This window comes from Psammomys obesus, unplaced genomic scaffold, assembly GCF_907164565.1.
Source record: "Psammomys obesus unplaced genomic scaffold, mPsaObe1.curated_primary_1811, whole genome shotgun sequence".
Lineage (NCBI taxonomy): Eukaryota > Metazoa > Chordata > Mammalia > Rodentia > Muridae > Psammomys > Psammomys obesus.
Genome location: NW_026592710.1, coordinates 6,604,235 through 6,623,230, shown reverse-complemented (window position 1 = coordinate 6,623,230; position 18,996 = coordinate 6,604,235). Strand labels below are relative to the sequence as shown.

General features: G+C 38.9%; 1 protein-coding gene across 7 annotated transcripts in view; it reads right to left on the bottom strand.

The window, feature by feature from the left end:
* The window catches only part of Kif1b (kinesin family member 1B), a 138,899-nt gene that overhangs the window by 110,791 nt on the left and 9,112 nt on the right, over positions 1–18,996 (bottom strand). For all 7 annotated transcript variants that reach the window (XM_055615354.1, XM_055615355.1, XM_055615356.1 and 4 more), the window contains exon 2: positions 11,979–12,159. In XM_055615354.1, coding sequence (XP_055471329.1) covers positions 11,979–12,084 — 106 coding nt within the window. In that variant the 5' untranslated portion in view covers positions 12,085–12,159. The remainder of the gene's footprint in view (positions 1–11,978; positions 12,160–18,996) is intronic.

Here is an 18,996-nt window from a genome sequence, read left to right as displayed (position 1 = left end):
CAGATCCTACCCTTCATTTGTCATTTCCCTAAGGGGAAAAAGAAAGAAAACGTACAGCAGAGTATAATAAGGTCACAAGAATCCTTTTCTTCTTCTTCAGCAAGCTTTCCCCCCAGATCTTTGAAGCCTCTGATAGTAACACAACCAACTTGGGTTTCTTGTTTGTTTGCTTGTTTGTTTGTTTGTTTGTTTGCACAGGGCTGGGGTTTAAAGCTAGGGCTGTGTATATGCTAAGCAAGTATGCTACCATTTTGCTACATTCCCAGCCCCATCCTGTTTTTTGTTTGTTGTTTTTTATTTTGGGGTTTTTGGTTTCTGTTTTTTTCTAGACAGGGTTTCTCGGTATAGCTCTGGCTTTCCTGGACTTGTTTTGTACACCAGCTTGGCCTCAAGCAAAGATTCATCTGCCTCTGCCTGCCTGAGTGCTGGGATTACAGGCGTGCACCACTGTACCTGGCTCAGAAATACACAATTTTTCAAAAGTTCTTTATAAGGCTTGGGATCTATCTCAGTGTCTTTCCAGCACATATAAGATCCTGAGCTCAATCCCCAGTAACACACACAGTATAACTGTAGAATAGTTTTCATAAATAATACTAAATCTATCTATATTTGAAATACTTCAGTTCCCAAATGAAAAATATAACAATACAAAAGTCAACATTGTCACAAGAGTTATCAGGAACCTCAGAAGACATGGTAATTCCTACTTTTAAAAAAAAAATTTTATTTTATGTGTATTAGTAATTTGTTTGCATGTAAGTCTACTTGCCTGGTGCCCACAGGGCCTGTAGAGGGCATCAGATCCCCTGGAACCACAGTTACAGATGGTTGTTCACCACCAAATGAGTGCTGAGAATTGAATTCTGGTTCTCTGGAAGAGCAGACAGTGCTCTTCCATCCCCCTCCCCATTCCTGGTTTATTTTGAGAAGAAGATCCCAAACATCCCACATGTCTGGCTGTCCACAAAACTAACCCACAGTATTAACTTTAGAAAACAAATATTAAGACTATTACACTATTTCCTGTAAGATGCATTTGACATGCCAGCTCCCATTCACAAAAATACATGGTTATATTCATGTTGGACAGCCCCCTCACAGGAGGGAAAACACCACCGCTAATGCAAAGCTGTTCTCAGGGTTACAAATAAACGAGATGCCTCTGCAGTTAGGGAAGCAACTCCTGGAATTATATGAATGGGAAGAACTGTACTCCCTGCATAACAAGAGGTTATTTTGGAGACAGTTGATAAAAACCACACATCTTTTTTACTGTTAAGTCAAAGAGGTATCAAAATTAAAGCAAAACTTACAGGGTAAAACTTAACAAAACTACTAAGGAGCATCAAAGGAAGTGAAAATGTGCAGGGCAATTACGAATTAATGAACACAGAAAGGAATAGCAGAGGGAGAGCAGTGAGAATGTGCTGAAGATACTAGGGGAGAGGATCTGGTGTTACTTTGATCTCTCCCAAGTGCCCAGGAAAATGAATAATGGGATAAGATTTCTAAACTCTACTATGTGCTTACGAGGTGTCCTCTCCATTGGCACTGTCTCCAGAGAGTACTCTTAACCATTGGGCCATCTCTCTAGACCCCATGTTCTACTTCTTAAGTTCTGTGTCTGCCTCTATGAAATTATTTTGTTTTTGTTTAAGATTTTTTTAAAAAACTTGTGTGGGAGTTGGGAGTTTTGCCTGCATTTGTGTTTATGCACCACTTACATGCCTAGTGGCAGAAGGCAAAAGATGAATGTTGGATGCCTTGGAACTGGAGTTACAGATGGTATGAACCGTGTGGGCACTGGAAATTGAACCCAGGTCCTCTGTAAGTGCTCTTAACCACTAGGCCACCTCACTAGCCATATTCTTTTTTAGATTGTTTTCAATTGTTTGTTTGTGTGTGTGTGTGTGTGTGTGTGTGTGTGTGTGTGTGTGTGTGTGTGAATGGGGATATAGGAAATGTGAGTTCAGGTACTTAAATCTAGAAAAGGTATCTGATCCCCTGCAACTGGAGTTATAGGCAGTTAGTTGTAAGCGACCCAAAGTAGATGCTAGGAGCCAAACTCAAATCTTCAAGAGCAATATGTGTTCTTAACCAATGAGCCCTCCCCATACATTCTTTTTAGATTTAGTTTTTCCTTTTGTTTTGGTCTGGTTTTTCAAGATAGTGTGTCTTTGTGTAGCCTTGGCTGTCATGGAACTCGCTCTATAGACCAGGCTGGCCTCAAACTCAAAGAGATCCGCCTGCCTCTGCCTCCTGAGTTCTGGGATTACAGGTGTGTGCCACCACACCCAGCTTTTTTTTTTTTTTTTTTCTTTCAAGACAGGGTTTTTCTGTGTACTGTTGGCTGTCCTCAATCTGTAGACCAGGCTGGCCTCAAACTCAGAGATTCTCTACCTCCTGAGTACGGGAATAAAAGGCCTGTACCACCACTGCCTGGCAATTTAGTTTATTTTTTAATATTTTATTCTTTGTATTTATACATGTATTACCTTGAATATTGAAGTATTTTCTAATTAAAAACATATACATATGTATATATACACACTTATATATACATGTGTGTGTATATATATATATATATACACACACACACACACACACACACACACACTTGGGGGAATGATGTAGCAATCATCTCATAGCCCAGGCAGACCTAAAAGTTCTGTTTTCTACCTCCCTCTCCTGAATGGCTGGTTCAGTTACTACCAAAATTCAATCTTATGTCAAGGCTGCCTTCTAAGTTCCCCTTTATAAATTTGAAAAGCAGCTGTAGCATCTAAGGCCTGAATATATCTTTTTCCCAAAAGGAACAATAGCCCTCATTCATCTCCTTCAGAAAAATTTCACAACTTTTGCTTTTGAGTTCAAACTCTTAATTCCTCATGCCACAGTCAAAACTGGTTACCTTAAGAGGGCCAGAAAAGAGCAGGATGGTATTGCTAACTACAATATAGACAAACATCTTTAAAACAATGATCACGAAATGTTTCAAAGGCTTTAGTTTAGTAACGAACCAGAGCTAATCCTGTTCTCTTTTTCGCAGTCGCTTGAGATAACATTAAGCTCCGAGGGGCGAGGGAGATGGCTCAGCAGTCAGGAGAGCTCATCACTCCTGCAGTGGACCCACGTTCAGTAGGTTCCAGCACCCACATGGTAGTGCTCAACCACCTGTAAGTCCAGTTCCATGGGGTCTGACATCTGCTGGATTTTGTGGGCTACCTCACACAGTGGTACAAATAAACACACATGGGCACACACATACACACAAATAAATAATAAATAAATAACCTTTTTTGTTTAAGGCTAACTCTTAAGAGGACTGGCAAGATGGCTCAGCAGGGAAAGACACTTGCCATCAAGCCTGACAACCTGGTTTGGCCCCTGGGACCCACACGCTGGAAGGAGAGAACTGCCTCCACAAGGTATTCCTTTATCTCCTCAGATAGACCATGGTGTATATATGCGTGCATGTGTTTGTACTCACACAATAAACTAAATAATGTAAAAAATAATAATCAACTTTCCAAAGTCCGTTAAATACTCAATTTTACTCCCTCCTCCTTTTCTCCTCACCTGCTTTCCAATTTTGTTACCACAGCATAAATATACAGAAATGCTTTCATTACTGAACCCTAGAAAACAAGGCGGTTAACACAAGATTTGTATTTAGAACCCTTTTTATTCTCCAGAATAAATTTGTTTATCTAATATCTCAAAGTCACTAATGTAGTAATTATACTGTTGTCGACAAACTACTAAGACTCTGCCTGCAACTATAATTAACATATCAGTGTGGGAGCACTGTAACTTTATATTAACTTTTCTCAAAAGCATGTTTGGGATTTTTCTCAAAAGGCATGTTTGGGTTTGTTAAAAATCCTAGTGATAGACTAGGCATGGGGGCTATGCCTGTAATCATAGCACTCAAGAGGCTGAGGCAGGAGGATCATGAATTTGAGTGCGTCTAAAGCTGCATAGTAAGACCTCCCTCAAAAACACAAAACAAAAACCCCAGTGACATCAGAGTAGCCTTCCTCTGCCAAAAGCATCCTATGTCAAATATTTGGCACAAAATTATATATTATATATAGCATTTATGTTTCAAAACCATGAAATCAAACCTAAAGCCATAACAATTTAGAGTCTTCTGGCAATACAGTAAAATGATAGAAAGTATAAAGTAGATTTGAACAAAATACCTATCTGTAATCATAAAGCGTTATTTCATTTGAAATAACAAACTACATCCCTAACATGATTTAAAAAAAAAGCAAGTCTAAGTATATTACACATGTTCACCATTTACTCAATCACAAGAGTTAAAAGTTACATAGTAAAGAAAGAAGCTGGAGTGGTGGCACATTTTCAATCCCAGCACTGCAGAGACTGCTCTTCCAGAGGTCCTGAGTTTAATTCCCAGCAACCAACATGGTGGCTCACAGCCATCTACAAGGTCTAAATGCAGACAGAACATTGTATCCATAATAAATAAATAATTTTTAAAAATTTTAAAAAGGTATCTGGAAGGCATAGATCTCATTCAATTGAGTAGACAAAAGCCTCGAACTGATACTTGTAACTCCCTCTACTTTATGATTTCACGTAGTGAGGAAAACACAGGCTGGCTAGATGACTCAGTAGTTAAGCGAGCACACTGCTCTTCCAGAAGACCCAAGTTCAGTTCCCAGCACCTAAGTCAGGTGACTTACAAACCCCTGTAGCACCTCTGACTTCTGAATACACCTGCACTAATGTGCACATACGTGTGTGTGTGTGTGTGTGTATGTATAATTTAAAATAATAAATCATTTGGGCAGTGGTAGCACAGTCTTTAATCCCAGCACTCAGGAGGCAGAGTCAGGTGGATCTTGGAGTTCAAGGCCAGTTTAGTCTACAAAGGGAGTTCCAAGACATCCAGGAGTATACAGAAAAACCCTCTTCAGGGAAAAAAACAAAAAACACCAAGTCAGTCTTAACCTAAAGTTATATCCAAATTAGACAAAAATATTATTGAACAGGATAGTAAAACAGTAGCTATCTTGACATGTAGAGCACAGGTGATACTTACACAGACTGAGGAGCCCCAGGGACAGACAGCCAAGTTCTACTTCCACAATAAGTGAGAGCCCAGGTAAATGAGATAATCACTACTTGCCTTAATGACTTCAGCACAATGAGAAAGAAAGAAAACCAGCTAGAAGATGATTTTGAAGACTGAATGAATTAAAATTTATAAGTATCTAAATATGAGAGCTTATGTGTTTGTTATTTTTAATTAGAAACCATTTTCCTCACAATAAAAAAAATGATGAAAAAGTAAAGGGTTTTTTTGTTTGTTTGTTTGGTTGGTTGGTTTTTAGATTTTTGAGATAGGATTTCTCTATGTGGTCTTGGCTGTCCTAGACTTTGTAGACCAGGCCTCAGTCTCCCTGCGTGCTGGGATTATAGGCACCCTGCTAAAAGTAAGGTTTTTGTTTTTCCCTGCTCCAATTTGCCTCAAGGTTTTTCACAGTGAAAGGGGCTCTCTAGGATCTGGCAAGAACATATCTGGAAAAACAATGAATATGTTGAGAGGCAGAGACAGCCGGATCTCTGTGAGGACAGCCAACTCTACACAGAGAAACCAAAAGAAGAAAACTAAAAAGAAAAGGAAAAAGTACGGAAGAAAAAAAGAAATGGGGAAGGCATCCAATAGACTATTAAATGGTTTCTTAAACTAAGGGACAATCATTGTACAAACTAGGCTATTTTCACTGAAAATGGAGAGAATGAAAGAGTCCTACTTCTATTATTGTTTTTTGTTTTGGTATTTTAGAGACAGGGTTTCTCTGTGAAGCTTGGGCTGTCCTAGAACTAGCTCTGTAGACCGGGCTGGGCTCAAACTCATAGAGATCCACCTGTTTCTGTCTCCAGAGTGCTGGGATTAAGGGTGTGTACTACCACCACCCAACTGTAGATAACACCATTAAGAATAGAATAGAAGAATTAAAAAAAGAAAAGAAAACAGGACAGCCAGGACTAAGAGAGAAACCCTGTCTCAAAAAAAAAAAAAAAACACAAAACAATGAAAGGTGTTATCTATCTAGCTATTTATCGATAATGAAAAAGAGAAAGGTAAAACAAATTCAATTTATTGAATACTTTATTAAGGAAGGTACAATGGATATGAAACACAACATCAGAACTCCTCCCAATTTATGAGACCAACATACAAAGTAAAAACTTGTACATCCGCACTTTGTCCAACAGGCAAGATCTGAAATAAAGAAATGAGGAGGATCATCACAGCCAGATTGAAGAATCCTGAAAGAGTAAACTGAGCATACTACTTACTCTGATCTGCTGAAATACGGATAAACAGGGCTGCTAGATGCTCAGGTGGTAAAAGTATTTGCCATGATGCCTGATGAACCAAGTTTGATCTTTGGAACCCACAGGTAGAATCACTTCCCTATGTTGTCCTTTGACACACACACACACACACACACACACCACACACACAAATAATATAAGTGGATAAATATCCATGATATCTATACAATAATATATACGATAAATAACCACAATATCTATAAAATAACTATTCTAAAACTACCCACTATTTTTCTAATATAAAGAAAACAACTGTAACATTAGCAACAATTAACTGTGGCAAAAATGACAGTTAAGTCAAAAGAACCCACTTTTGTTTATAGAAGCAGCCAAAAGATACATCATCTCTCTCTTCCTCAATGCAGTGCTATAAACAGAACTCCACAGCAGGAACTTCTCAATAAACACAAGACAGACCACACACACACCAAAAAACAGGCTCCAACACTAATATTCTAACAAATTGTATTCATAAAGCTAACTAACCCTTGGAAACAAGTAGATAAGTAGAAACAGAATTCAGAAGAAATACTTCTAATTTACCAAAACCCAGTATTATTTTTATCATAGACAAATATGTCTTAACATGACATGTTCAAGTAATTAAAAACGGTAAGGGTTTTGTTTTTGTTTTTGTTTTTGTTTTTTTAAGCAAAATGGAAAGGAAAATACATACCAGGGGTCAGGGATGTCTCTCAGGTAGCAAAGTTCTTGTCTAACATACACAGGGCCTGGGTTTGACCTACAGTACCTTATATACTGGATGGAATGACCCACACCTCTAACTCTAGCATTCAGGAAGTAGAACAAAAGGGCCATCCTCCACCACATAATGAGTTAGAGGGCAGCCTGGGCCACAAGAGACACTGCCTCAAAAAAAAAAAAAAAAAAAAGTAAAGACAGAAAGGAGGAAAGGAGGAGGAGGGAGGAAGGAAAGGAGAAAGGGATATCCCTGACATCTTGTCTATAAAGTAGAGCACAATCTAATCTTTTTGATGTTGAACTTTAACCTAGAAGGAAAAGGCAACATAAATACGGGGGTACACAACCAGCAAGCTGGCTCTGTGAGCAAAAATACTTGCCACGGAAGCGTCCTGGCCTCAGTTCAAGCTCCAGAAGCCACAAAAAGTGAAAGGGAAAAGACTTGGAAAGGGGCAGGGAGGAGACCAGGGAGGGAGTGTGGGGTTGGGGAGGGAATGAGGGAGTGGGATACAGCTGGGACACAGAGTTAACAAAATGTAACTAAAAAGAAAAATAAATAAATAAATAAACCAGAAAAAAAAAATTAATTTACAAAAAAAAAAAAAAAAAAAAGAATCTACAAAGTTGTCCTCTACCTCCACACCCACTTTGTGACACACATTTGTTACATACACAGAATAACAGACAGACAAAGTCTATAAGTAAATAAAGACTTAAATAAACCGGAAGGAATGAAGAAAGGCCAGAATGAGGAAAGTCCACTATAAAGTCAGTACCCAACACACAAGCCTGTACCAAAGAAAGGAGGCCTTGAAGATCAGTCTTTCCCAGCCCTGACTCTGTGAGAAAAGAGAAGGGCACTGACAGTGCAGGACAGGGCCTGCACATTCTCTTACTTTTCTGAAACATTTAATCAAGTGGACATGTGGTTTTAGAAGTAAAGATTCCCCTCTCTGGAAAAGAAAGGAGCAAAAATGTGGCACAAAGATTTCAGAAGGAACAGGCTCTGGGGCTAGGCTGTGCCTTGAACAGACATGCACTAACTTCTGCTGTGGACAGGCACAGTGCACCCAACCTCTCTTTTCACACGACTGATTAAGATTAGTTCATAATAGAAAAAAAATCATACCAATTTAAAGAGGATTTCTTCCTGCCAATATGTAGTGGCACCCAATTTTAATGCCAGCATTCAAGAGACTAAGGTAGAATAATCATGGGTATGAGAGGAACGTAGGCTACAAAGTGAGGCCTGTCTCAAAATGCAAAACAATAAAGGCATTCTCTTCTATATCAGTCCTTCTCAAATCCCCATACTGGCCATGACTATATTTTTAATCAACAGACATGGAACATTCTCTGTGCCTGTTGTGATATGTATCATTTGGTTTAGAAATGCACATATGTGGATGGGAAAGCCTTTAAAGATGCAATATAAGCAATTGGGGTAAAAAAAAAAAAAAAAAAAAAAAAAGCAAAGTTCTATTCTACTTAGCTTAGCATTAAAAAATAAAAATTTTAAGATTCTAGGCAAAGGAAGACTGATAAGTGGATTTATGTAACCAAGAGCAAAACAGAATTCTATGGAAGACAAAGTAAAATATTACAATTCCATCTTATACTCTGTGAGAAAATCAGCTCTACTCACCTTTGTCTGAGAGAATTTGTTCAGTGTCTCCAAACTTACACATAATTTAAGCATGAATGTTAAAAGTTAAATCATTACTTTTGACCCATTTTCTTTTTTACTACATAATTAGACCAACAAAAAAAAAAATGGTTCTAAAGTGAAGGAAACATGGGATATGAATGAGCATTACTGAGTAAAACCATTTGTATCTGTGTTTACATATTTGTCTGTATCTAACATATTTAAGACAGTAATACATGCCCATGCCAGAAAATGCTTCCTGAGACCACGGGACACTTAAATAAAAAGGCTGCCTGCCACTAAGCTTTCAAATTTATTCCCCAAAGTATTCTTTAGGGACATTCTACACGCCACTGGAAGGAGCTATGATTCTGTGATCTATAGGCAGGCCAGTCTGCCAGCATAATAGCCTTTTACTAGCACCGAACTAACACATAAGCTACAGCTTATCCATTTTTTTTTTCAGCAGTGCTACATTTAAAACTGCATGTACTCAACTGAAGAGTGGTAGCACATGCCTTTAATCTCAGCACTCAGGAGGCAGAGGCAGGCAGATCTCTGAGTTTGAGGCCAGCCTGGTATACAGAGTAAGTTCTAGGACAGCCAGCTCTACACAAAGAAACTCTGTCTTGTAAAAAACCAAACCAAACAAACTACATGTACTCTTTCAATCTAAAACTATTGTTTTAACTTTTTAGTTGATTCTTTGCAAATTTCATATCATGCACCCTAATATCACTCATCTCCCTACCCCTTTGTATCCACCCTCTGCCCTTGCATCCTCCACTCCCCAAAATAAAATAAAAATAGAAATTAAAAAAAAAAAATCTCATCATAGAAGCTGCACTGTGTCAGTGTGCCACACAATATACCCTTTGTCTACACTTCCTTACTTGTAAATGTTCATTGTAATGAGTTATTGGTCTTGGTTCAAGGCTTCCTGTTTCTGTTTTTTAATAAGACACTTGCTGCTCTTACAGAGAACACAGGTTTGAATCCCGGCACCCATGTGACAGCTCACAACCCGATAACTCTAGTTTCAGGGAATCAAAATCCTCTTGTGTTTTCAGGTACCAGGTTATGTACATGACACACTTACATAAACATATAGACTAAAACACTCATAGTTATACACATAAAATTAAATATAAATATTTTTTCAAAATAGCTTTAATCTATTTATTCCTCAAGCACACTCTACAGCTGTCTCATTACTGAACCAACCATCTTATTTGCTCTTTCCAAAACCTGCATTTACAGTTCTTGTCTTAACGTGTATGTGTGTGTGAGAGACTGGGTAAACATGCATATGTGTATGCATCCATGTGGAGACCACAGGTCAATCTCACCTGGTATTCCTCAGGAAGCCATTACCTCATTTATTAAGACAGCCAGGAGTGGTGGCACACACCTTTAATCACAGCACCTGGGGCTGATGGCTCAGCGGTTAAGAACACTGGCTGTTCTTGCAGAGGTCCTGAGTTCAATTCCTGGCAACCACATGGTGGCTCACAACCATCTATAACATAATCTGATACCCTCTTCTGGCATGCAGGTGTATATGCAGATAGAGCACTCATATACATAAAATAAACAAATCTTTAAAAAAAAAAATCACAGCACCTGGGAGGCAGAGGCAGATGGATCTCTGAGTTTGAGGCCAGCCAGATCTATAAAGTGACTTCCAGGACAGCCAAGGTTACAGAGAAACCCTGTCTCAGAAAAAGAGAAGGTGGGGGAGGAAAAAGAGAAAGAGAGAGGAGGGAGAATATGAGCTACATAGCAATCTCTGTCTGTCAGTCTGTCTGTCCCTCTCTTTCTGTTTCCTGACTGTTGATGCAACCTCACCCTCCTGCACCTATGCTTTTCCTGCCAAAATGGGATGGCACCTCAGACCGGAAGCCAAAATCTTTCCTTCCCTAGGTTGTTTTGTCACATACTTTGTTGCAGCAATGAGAAAAGTAACTAATGCAAATAGATCACTAGCAACACACACAGTTATTTTAGTACGTCATGTTATTCCTATGATCAACTTTTTTTTAAATTTGTTTATTATGAGGGTACCAGATCTCATTATAGATGGTTATGAGCCACCATGTGGGTGCTGGGAATTGAACTCAGGACCTCTGGAAGAGCAGCTAGTGCTCTATAACTACTGAGCCATCTCTCCAGCCCTATGATCAACTTTTAAATATTCCACTGTAAGGCTGTAACAGTAACCAGTCTGAAAAAAAAAATCAATTCTGATTTATTACAAACTACAGACTAAAAGATGGTAGGTCTACTTCTATTTAAAAATAATATTTTGCCTACAGACCCATATAAATAATTTAGTAATACAAGTGTAAGTGTAAAGGAAACAAGCTTAAGTCACTTTTATTTAAGCATTTTAATAGAGAAACAAGTTAGGAAGAAATGACTGTTTCAGTATATGTTGACTATATTGCATTTTTCAAGATAGACTCATTATATAGCCGCCCTAGCCTGGAACTCACTTTGCAGCTCAGTCTGGCCTCAAACTTCTATCTGCCTCAATGCCCCAAGTGCTATGATTTATAGGTGTGTGCCACCAGGCTTGGTATTTTACTGTATATTACAACCAATGCTCAAATCAACCATTAAAAATCAAGAAAATATGTTTGAATACTTTTTTTCATTTTGGTTTGGTTTGGTTTTGGATTTTTGTTTGTTTGTTTCGTTGGTTTTGTTTGGGTTGGGTTGGGTTGGTTTTTCAAGACACTGTTTCTCTGTGTAGCCTTGGCTGTCCTCAATTCGCTTTGTAGACCAGGCTGACCTCAGACTCACAGAGATTCACCTGCCTCTGCCTCCCAAGTTCTGGGATTAAAGGAATGTGCCACCACCATCCAGCCAAGAGAATAAGTTTTAAGAAACGTTTTAGCAAGCTCAAATTGTACCTAATAAAAGAAAGAAAAAAGTTGGGAGGGTATTAAAGTTATATTTTACTTCAGAATTTGGTAAAAAAAAAAAAAAAAAAAAAAAAATCACTGCTTATACCTGTCATAGAATCTAAACTTGGTAAGTAAGCATCAACATTCCAGCTATTTAGGTTATCCCAATTATAAAGAATGAAACAAACAGCTTATATTTAAATTCTGCAGAAAACAGTCCTGACGGGAAGACACTCAATAGATCATTGTGAACGGCGATGATGATCATTTGCTCTGCTCACGGTGAGAAGCAGAAAGGGAAGGTGAGTATGCACTGATGGAGAAACACGTGTACTCACTGGTAGAGTTGCCTTGCATTTGAATGATGCACTTGGACTCCTTGCTCATCTCTCGAGAATTGAAGGGCCTCACTCGAACAGCGACCTTCACTGAGGCTCCCGACATTCTGATGGCTTTATAAGGTATATGCAGTCCAGAAATAAAAATCAAATCTTCTTTAGAGCTTATGTTCAAGGTTCCCTTAAAAGAAAACATGGTACACAAGGTCGTCAGAATTAAGGGACACAAAGGCTGACTCATGAGAGTTACTGTTTCAGTTCTATGTCCAAAAGCCTCTCCCGACATTCCCAACAGTCATTTACTGAACAGTAAAAATGGAAATTTCTTTTCCTCTTCCATCATGTCTTTCTCAGAACCTAAAAAGTCTCTGATTAATTAAAAATAATGTGCAAAATAACAGCCATCAATCTTTCTTTGTGTGTCTTCAGATCAATCTCCAGTAATATATAAAAAACAAAAATATTTGCTCATGGAACTCCTTAAAAATATAAGTTTTCACATAAGAACCATTTATTTGTTTGTTTGGTGGTTTTGTTTTGCATTTTATTTTGGTTTTGGTTTTTCAAGACAAGGCTTCTCTGTGTAGCCTGGCTGTCCTGGACTCTGTAGACCAGGCTGGTTTACAGCCTAAACCCCGCCCCCCCCCCCAGTCCCATCCTCATGCCTCTTCCTTCAACCCCCTCTCCTTTTTTTCAGAGAAGGGGGTACCAATCCACCCTGGCACTTCAAGTTACAGCAGGGCTAAGCGCATCCTTTCCCACTGAGGCCAGACGAGGCAGCCCAGCTAGGGAAAAGGGATCCAGAGGCAGGCAAAAGAGTCAGAGACAGCCCTTACACCCATTGTCAGAGGACCACATGATGACCAAACTGCACATCTGCTACATAGATCTAGGGGGTCTAGGTCCAGCCCATGCATGTTCTTTGGTTGGTGGTTCCGTCTCTGTATACCTCCCTGTGCCTACATTAGTTTATTCTGTAGGTCTTCTTGTGGTGTCCTTGATCCCTTTGGCTCCCTCCATCCTTCCTCCTACTACACAAAACTCCCTGAGCTCAGCCTATTGTTTGACTGTGGGTCTCTGCATCTGCTTCCATCAGCTGTTTGATGAAGTCTCTTAGAAGACAGTTATGTTAGGCTCCTGTCTGCAAGAATAGCAGAGTATCATTAATAGTGACAGAGGTTGGCTCTCTCCCATAGAGTGGGTCTCATGTTGAGGCGGTCATTGGTTTGCCATTCCCTCAATTTCTGCTCCATCTTAATCCCTACACTTCTTGTAGGCATGACAATTTTTGGGTTGAAGGTTTTATGGATGGGTCCTGAACTTTAAATGTAGGAGCGGTGTTGAAGATGTATCAGTGGTGACTGTGCTCCACAAAACTCTGCATTTTGATCAGTTGTGGTTTTTCTGTAATGGTTGCCATCTGTTGCAAAGACAAGTTTCCTTGATGGGGTGAGAACTACACTAATCTATGGGTACAAGTGTAACTATTTAGAATGTAACTAAGGGTTATATTGGTTTAGTCAAGTGGCAGTTGTAGGTTCTCCTTCAAGATCTATGACTCCACAAATGTGGGGTAGAGCTGACTAGGTTTCCAGTACCAGGCACAATTTCCTTCTTCTCGTTGTTTTGTTTAGCCCTGGATATCCTGGAACTCACGGAGATCAGCCTGCCTCTGCCTTCTGAGTGATGGGATTAAAGGCATATACCATCATACCCAGCCTTCCAGTTGAGGAGACCTTAAACCCAGTTCCAGGGATGCCCCTGTCTCCACCTTCCCAACACTGGGATTACAAACACAAAGCATTCAGGTTTGGTTTGTTTTATTTAACATGGGGTTTAGAGATTTAATTTGGTTCCTTAGCACTTTACTGACTGAGCTATTTCTCCAGCCCTTTTTTGAGACAGGGTTTCACTGTGCAGCCCTGGCTGGTCTGAAATTCATTAGAATTTCATGTCTGAAATTCATTGGCTGGATTCAAACATGGAGATCTTTCTGTCTCTGCCTCCAACATGCTAGGATTAAAAGCATGTACCACCACACCTGACTCCTCTTATTTTCTTAATAGAATCATCACTATTTGAAATTTTTCTTTTGTGTGAAATGTCTTCTTTCACACTAGTCCAGATTGCTCAGAGATCTCCTGTTACAGGAATTAGTATCTATAACAATATTTGGTGTAAGAGCTCAGTAGCCATTAAAGGAGTGAATAAATGAGCTTTCTTTCCCTTGTTGAGGAAGTAACCTGTTTTGTGTGTCCTTACCAGTTAAGTGTTTTTGTTTTTGTTTCAGTTGTTACAATGTTTTGATATTAATCTTTTATTGCACATGTACTGCAACTTTTTCCAGTCTGTTTTTATTTTCTTTTATAGTAACTGAAAAAAAAATTTTTAATATATCAAATGCTTTTGTGGCCACATAATATGTCAAATATTTTTGTGGTCACATTTATCAAACGAAAGCTTAGAGGTATGAATTTTCCAATTACTGTTGCATATGGAATAGTCACTAGTTCAGTACTAGCCTCCCTCCACACACACACACAAATGCAGCACTGAGAAATAAAAGCTACATATAAAACACAGTTGAGAGCTAGGCACGATGGCACAAGCCTGTAATCTCATCCCTCTGAGAGGCAGAGGCAGGCAGATCTGTGTGAGTTCAAGGCCAGCCATGGCTACATAGAGAAACCCTGTCTCAAAAATCAAAACAACAACAAAATAATTGAATACAGGTTTGGTTGTGGTTGCACATACCTGTAATTATAGCTACAAAGGAGACTAAGCCATGAGGTTTGCTAGTTTGACACTAGCCTAAACTTTACCCAATAAAACCTTGTTCCTAATAAAATTTTTAAAAGGGGTGGAGCTATAACTTGGTCGTCCTAAATTCAATCACTGGATGGATGCATGCATGCATACATACAACAGAGGGGGAAGGAAGGAAGAAGAGGGAAGGGAGGAGAAAAGAAAATAAAAAGGCCAACAACATCAACATTTCAATTCCCCCAGAACGTTGATATATAACTATCATTTTAACTCTTACAATATCAAAAAAGTCAGTTATCTCCCCAAATCTGACAATTCTCCTACCTCTTCCAGTCCCCAGTTTTTGAAAACAAGGTCTCACTATGTAGCCAAGGCTGGATTTGAATTCTCCATCCTACTCTGTCTCAACCTCCCAAATGCTGGGTTTTCAGTTCCTCCCTCCCTTTCATTCTCACTATCTGCGCTCTAATCCATGCCTAGGGTTCTTGCAACAAATGAGCTATTCTTTGACCTTTCAGTTTTGATCTAATAGTCCTTTAGCAGGGTTGTACAAAACAGAACTGACAAGCATTAAGCCTAAGATAGCCACTGGCCAGTAGTCACCAGTTTTAAAGTAGGCACCAAGGACTGGATTTTTGTTGTAAAATTTTTACTACATTTTATTTTGTGTGTCAGAGGACATTTTGTGGGAGACAGTCCACTCCATCTACCATGTGAATCCTGGGAATGGAACACAGGTTGTGAGACACCTTTATCTTCTGAGCCATCTCACCCTTAACCAGAATCACTGCTTTAAGCCAAAACTGTTTCAAGATCAAACTTCATGTGCAGCCCAGAGGAAGATAGAGTACTGCTCTATCATATTCCCTTGAGAGAGGATCTACACAACCTGGACCTCACTGTTTTTCAGTTGTTTTTCATCCTCCTGTGTCCTTATCCTTCCGTGGCAGCACTAGTCGCAGGCCCAGAGGCTATTTTTGCAGGGATGCTAAGGACCAGAACTCGGGCATTCATGCATATGTAGCACGAGTCCAAACCCAAAAATCAAATCTACCTTCCTAAAGTGTGACTCTCATGTCACTCTAATTTCTAAGAATCTAAGACCAAAAGATCCATGTTCTAGCCAAACTCCTTCACTCACCCACATTCATGTTCTTTCACAATTCCCCACTATGACTCCCTTACAATAGAACCAAATATTCCAGGAACCAATGCTATTTCCTAAGCACTTACAGGTTCAAACACATAGTGAGAACACTGTGGTCCCTTTACAGGACTGCACTCTATCTCATACTGTTCTACAATAGCTCCTCAAACAAAACATCATAGGTCCCTTCAAAAATGATTTTGAACTTGGGCTTGAGGAAGGGCTAATATCATCTCAGCAAAAAAAAAAAAAAAAAAAAAAAAATCAACACAATCCTAAGTAAAACATTTTAGTAAATCCTAAAGCAAACATCTGTCAACAATGACTAGAAACATCAAATGACAGATATCAATTTTTAAAAGTTCCCACCTTTTAAAATGCTTTTTTCTCATTTATTTATTTTTATTTTTTATAATATAATTTTTATATTACAATTTATTCACTTTGTATCCCAACTGTAGCCCCCACCTCCCACCCCTCTTTTCCCCCCTAATCTCCTACCATGTCCCTTCCCCAGTCCACTGATATGAGAGGACTTCCTCCCCTTCCATCTGACCCTAGCCTATCAGGTCTCATTAGGACTGTCTTTCATAGTCTTTCTCTATGGCCTGGAAGGCTGCTCCCCACTCAGGGAGAGGTGATCAAAGAGCCAACCACTAAGTTCATGTCAGACACAGCCCCTGTTCCCCTAACTAGGAAGCCCATTTGGCAACTGAGCTGCCAACAGCTAGCTACATCTGTGCAGGAGTTCTAGGTTATCTCCAAGAATGGTCCTTGGTTGGAGTATCAGTCTCAGAAAAGACATTGGGCCCAGATTTTTTGGATCTGTTGTTCTCCTTGTGGAGCTCCAGACCCTCCCAGGTCTTTCTATCTCCCTTTTTTCATAAGATTCCCTGCACTCTGCCCAAAGTTTGGCTATGAGTCTCAGCTTCTGCTCTAATACCATGCTGGGTAGAGTCTTTCGAGGCCGTGTGTGGTAGGCTCCTGTCTTATTCCTTGTTTTTACCTTCTTCCAATGTCCATCCCATTTGCCTTTCTGAATGAGGATTGAGCATGTTCATAGCAGTTTTATTCATAATAGCCAGAATCTGGAAACAACCCAGATGTCTCTCAATTGAGGAATGGATACAGAAATTGTGGTACATTTACACAATGTAATACTACTCAGCAATTAAAAACAAGAAATCATGAAATTTTCAGGCAAATGGTAGGAACTAGAAAAGATCATCCTGAGTGAGGTATCCCTGAAGCAGAAAGACACATATGGTATATACTCACTTATAAGTGGATATTAGACATATAATATAGGATAGTAATACTAAAATCTGTAGACCTAAATAAGTTAAGCAAGAAGAAGGACCCTGGGTAAAGTTCCCCTCCTTTATGATAGAGTAATTGGGGGGGGGGGGGAGGAAAAAAAAAAAAAAAAAAAAAAAAACCAGCCAGGCATTGGCAGCATGTGTCTGTAATCCTAGCACTTGGGAGACTGAAGGCAAGAAGACCAAAGAGTTCAAGATGATCCTCAGCTATGTAGGAGGCTGATCTCTTTCTCTGATCTCTCTCTCACACACACACACACTGAAAAAGTCAAATGTATAGTCTTAAATTCAAACAATATATCTTGTATAAAATATTCCAAGATAACAAAATAGTTGATACAGGTAAAAATCTTCTTTACCAACAAACAAAAAAAACTAATAGAAAAACTAATAAACACAGAAGAAATTAGCATATTTCTCTTTTCCAAATCTGATGACATAAAGGTTTTCTGCCACAATCAGCATTGGTTGCTAAACACATTACATAAACGGGTGGTTGGTAGAGAAATTTTACACGTTAAAATTAAGGCAAACAATAATTCATTTTGTCATTACTAGAAGCCGGACACTGAAATAACATAGGAAATACATAGCACCACCTACCTGGTACCCAGTAAGTGTCCCTGCCCCTACTACCTTAGAAGACAGTAGAATCAAGCCTTAGATTCACCATTTTGCAAGACATAGAAAGTAAAGGGAATCTGGATAACACCTCAAAGACATTATCCAAGAGCAGAATGTAAGAAGAAATACTGAACAAGTCACCCAATTTCTTCAAATGGCAAAGCTAGGGAGATTATAAAATCATCAACCAAGCACAATGATTTTTTTCATTAAGAAATGCTAAAAACATTTTTTAGATAGAAAAAAAAAAAGATTGCTAAAATGTTGGTAGTTATTTTGAATACTTAAATTTGTAAGAGGTTTTTTGTTCATTTGTTTTTCTTTTTGTGTTCTACCCAGGGCCTAGTAAATTACTCAAAGCTTCACACTTAGAGATAAAACAGGAGACACTGAATCCTCTTTACCTGGCTTTTGACACAGAAGTCTTGCAACTACAAACTAAAACATGAGTATCTTTAACATCCTCACACAATCATTTTGTAGCAGGCTTAGTTCCTTTTCCTAGCTGTTCTGCCAGCATTTCATTTAACCTCACACAAACAAGGCCAAAATATCTCTCACCCAAATACAAGCTTGCTTCCTCTATCTATCTAATCAGTCGCTAAATTGTGCAGCTTCTAGCTATAAAATCTCTTTCCATTCCTACCACACCCCTGTTAGTTAACCATTAAATTCCTTTCTGATTAAAAAAAGCTACGAGCCATCATTTGGGGAAGGAACATATTTATACCCCCCCCATCCCTCCCTCATTTCTTCGAACCTCTGATCAGCCTGCTCCAACCTCCTAAGAATTCAGATTATAGGTACACACCACCACACCGCTGTAAGGTGGATCAAATCCAAGGCTTCATGCATGCTATGCAAGCACAATTAGGCCACACTCCATCCAATAATATAGACATCTAAATTTTCTTTTCCCACAAAAATACAATGAGTGAAAAAACAAACTTTCTCAAAATAACGTGGACATGCAAAAATGTAATAGATTATACTTTTTAATTTAACTCTGTAGTAAAAACAGACCATCTTCACAAATGAGTTAAAATTTTATACATAATTGAAATTAAGTGAACTATAAAAGTTACTATATAAATTACCTATAACTATAATCTTCTATAAAAGATGTCCATCAGAGAACTGTAACTTCAAAACTTGCCAAGTG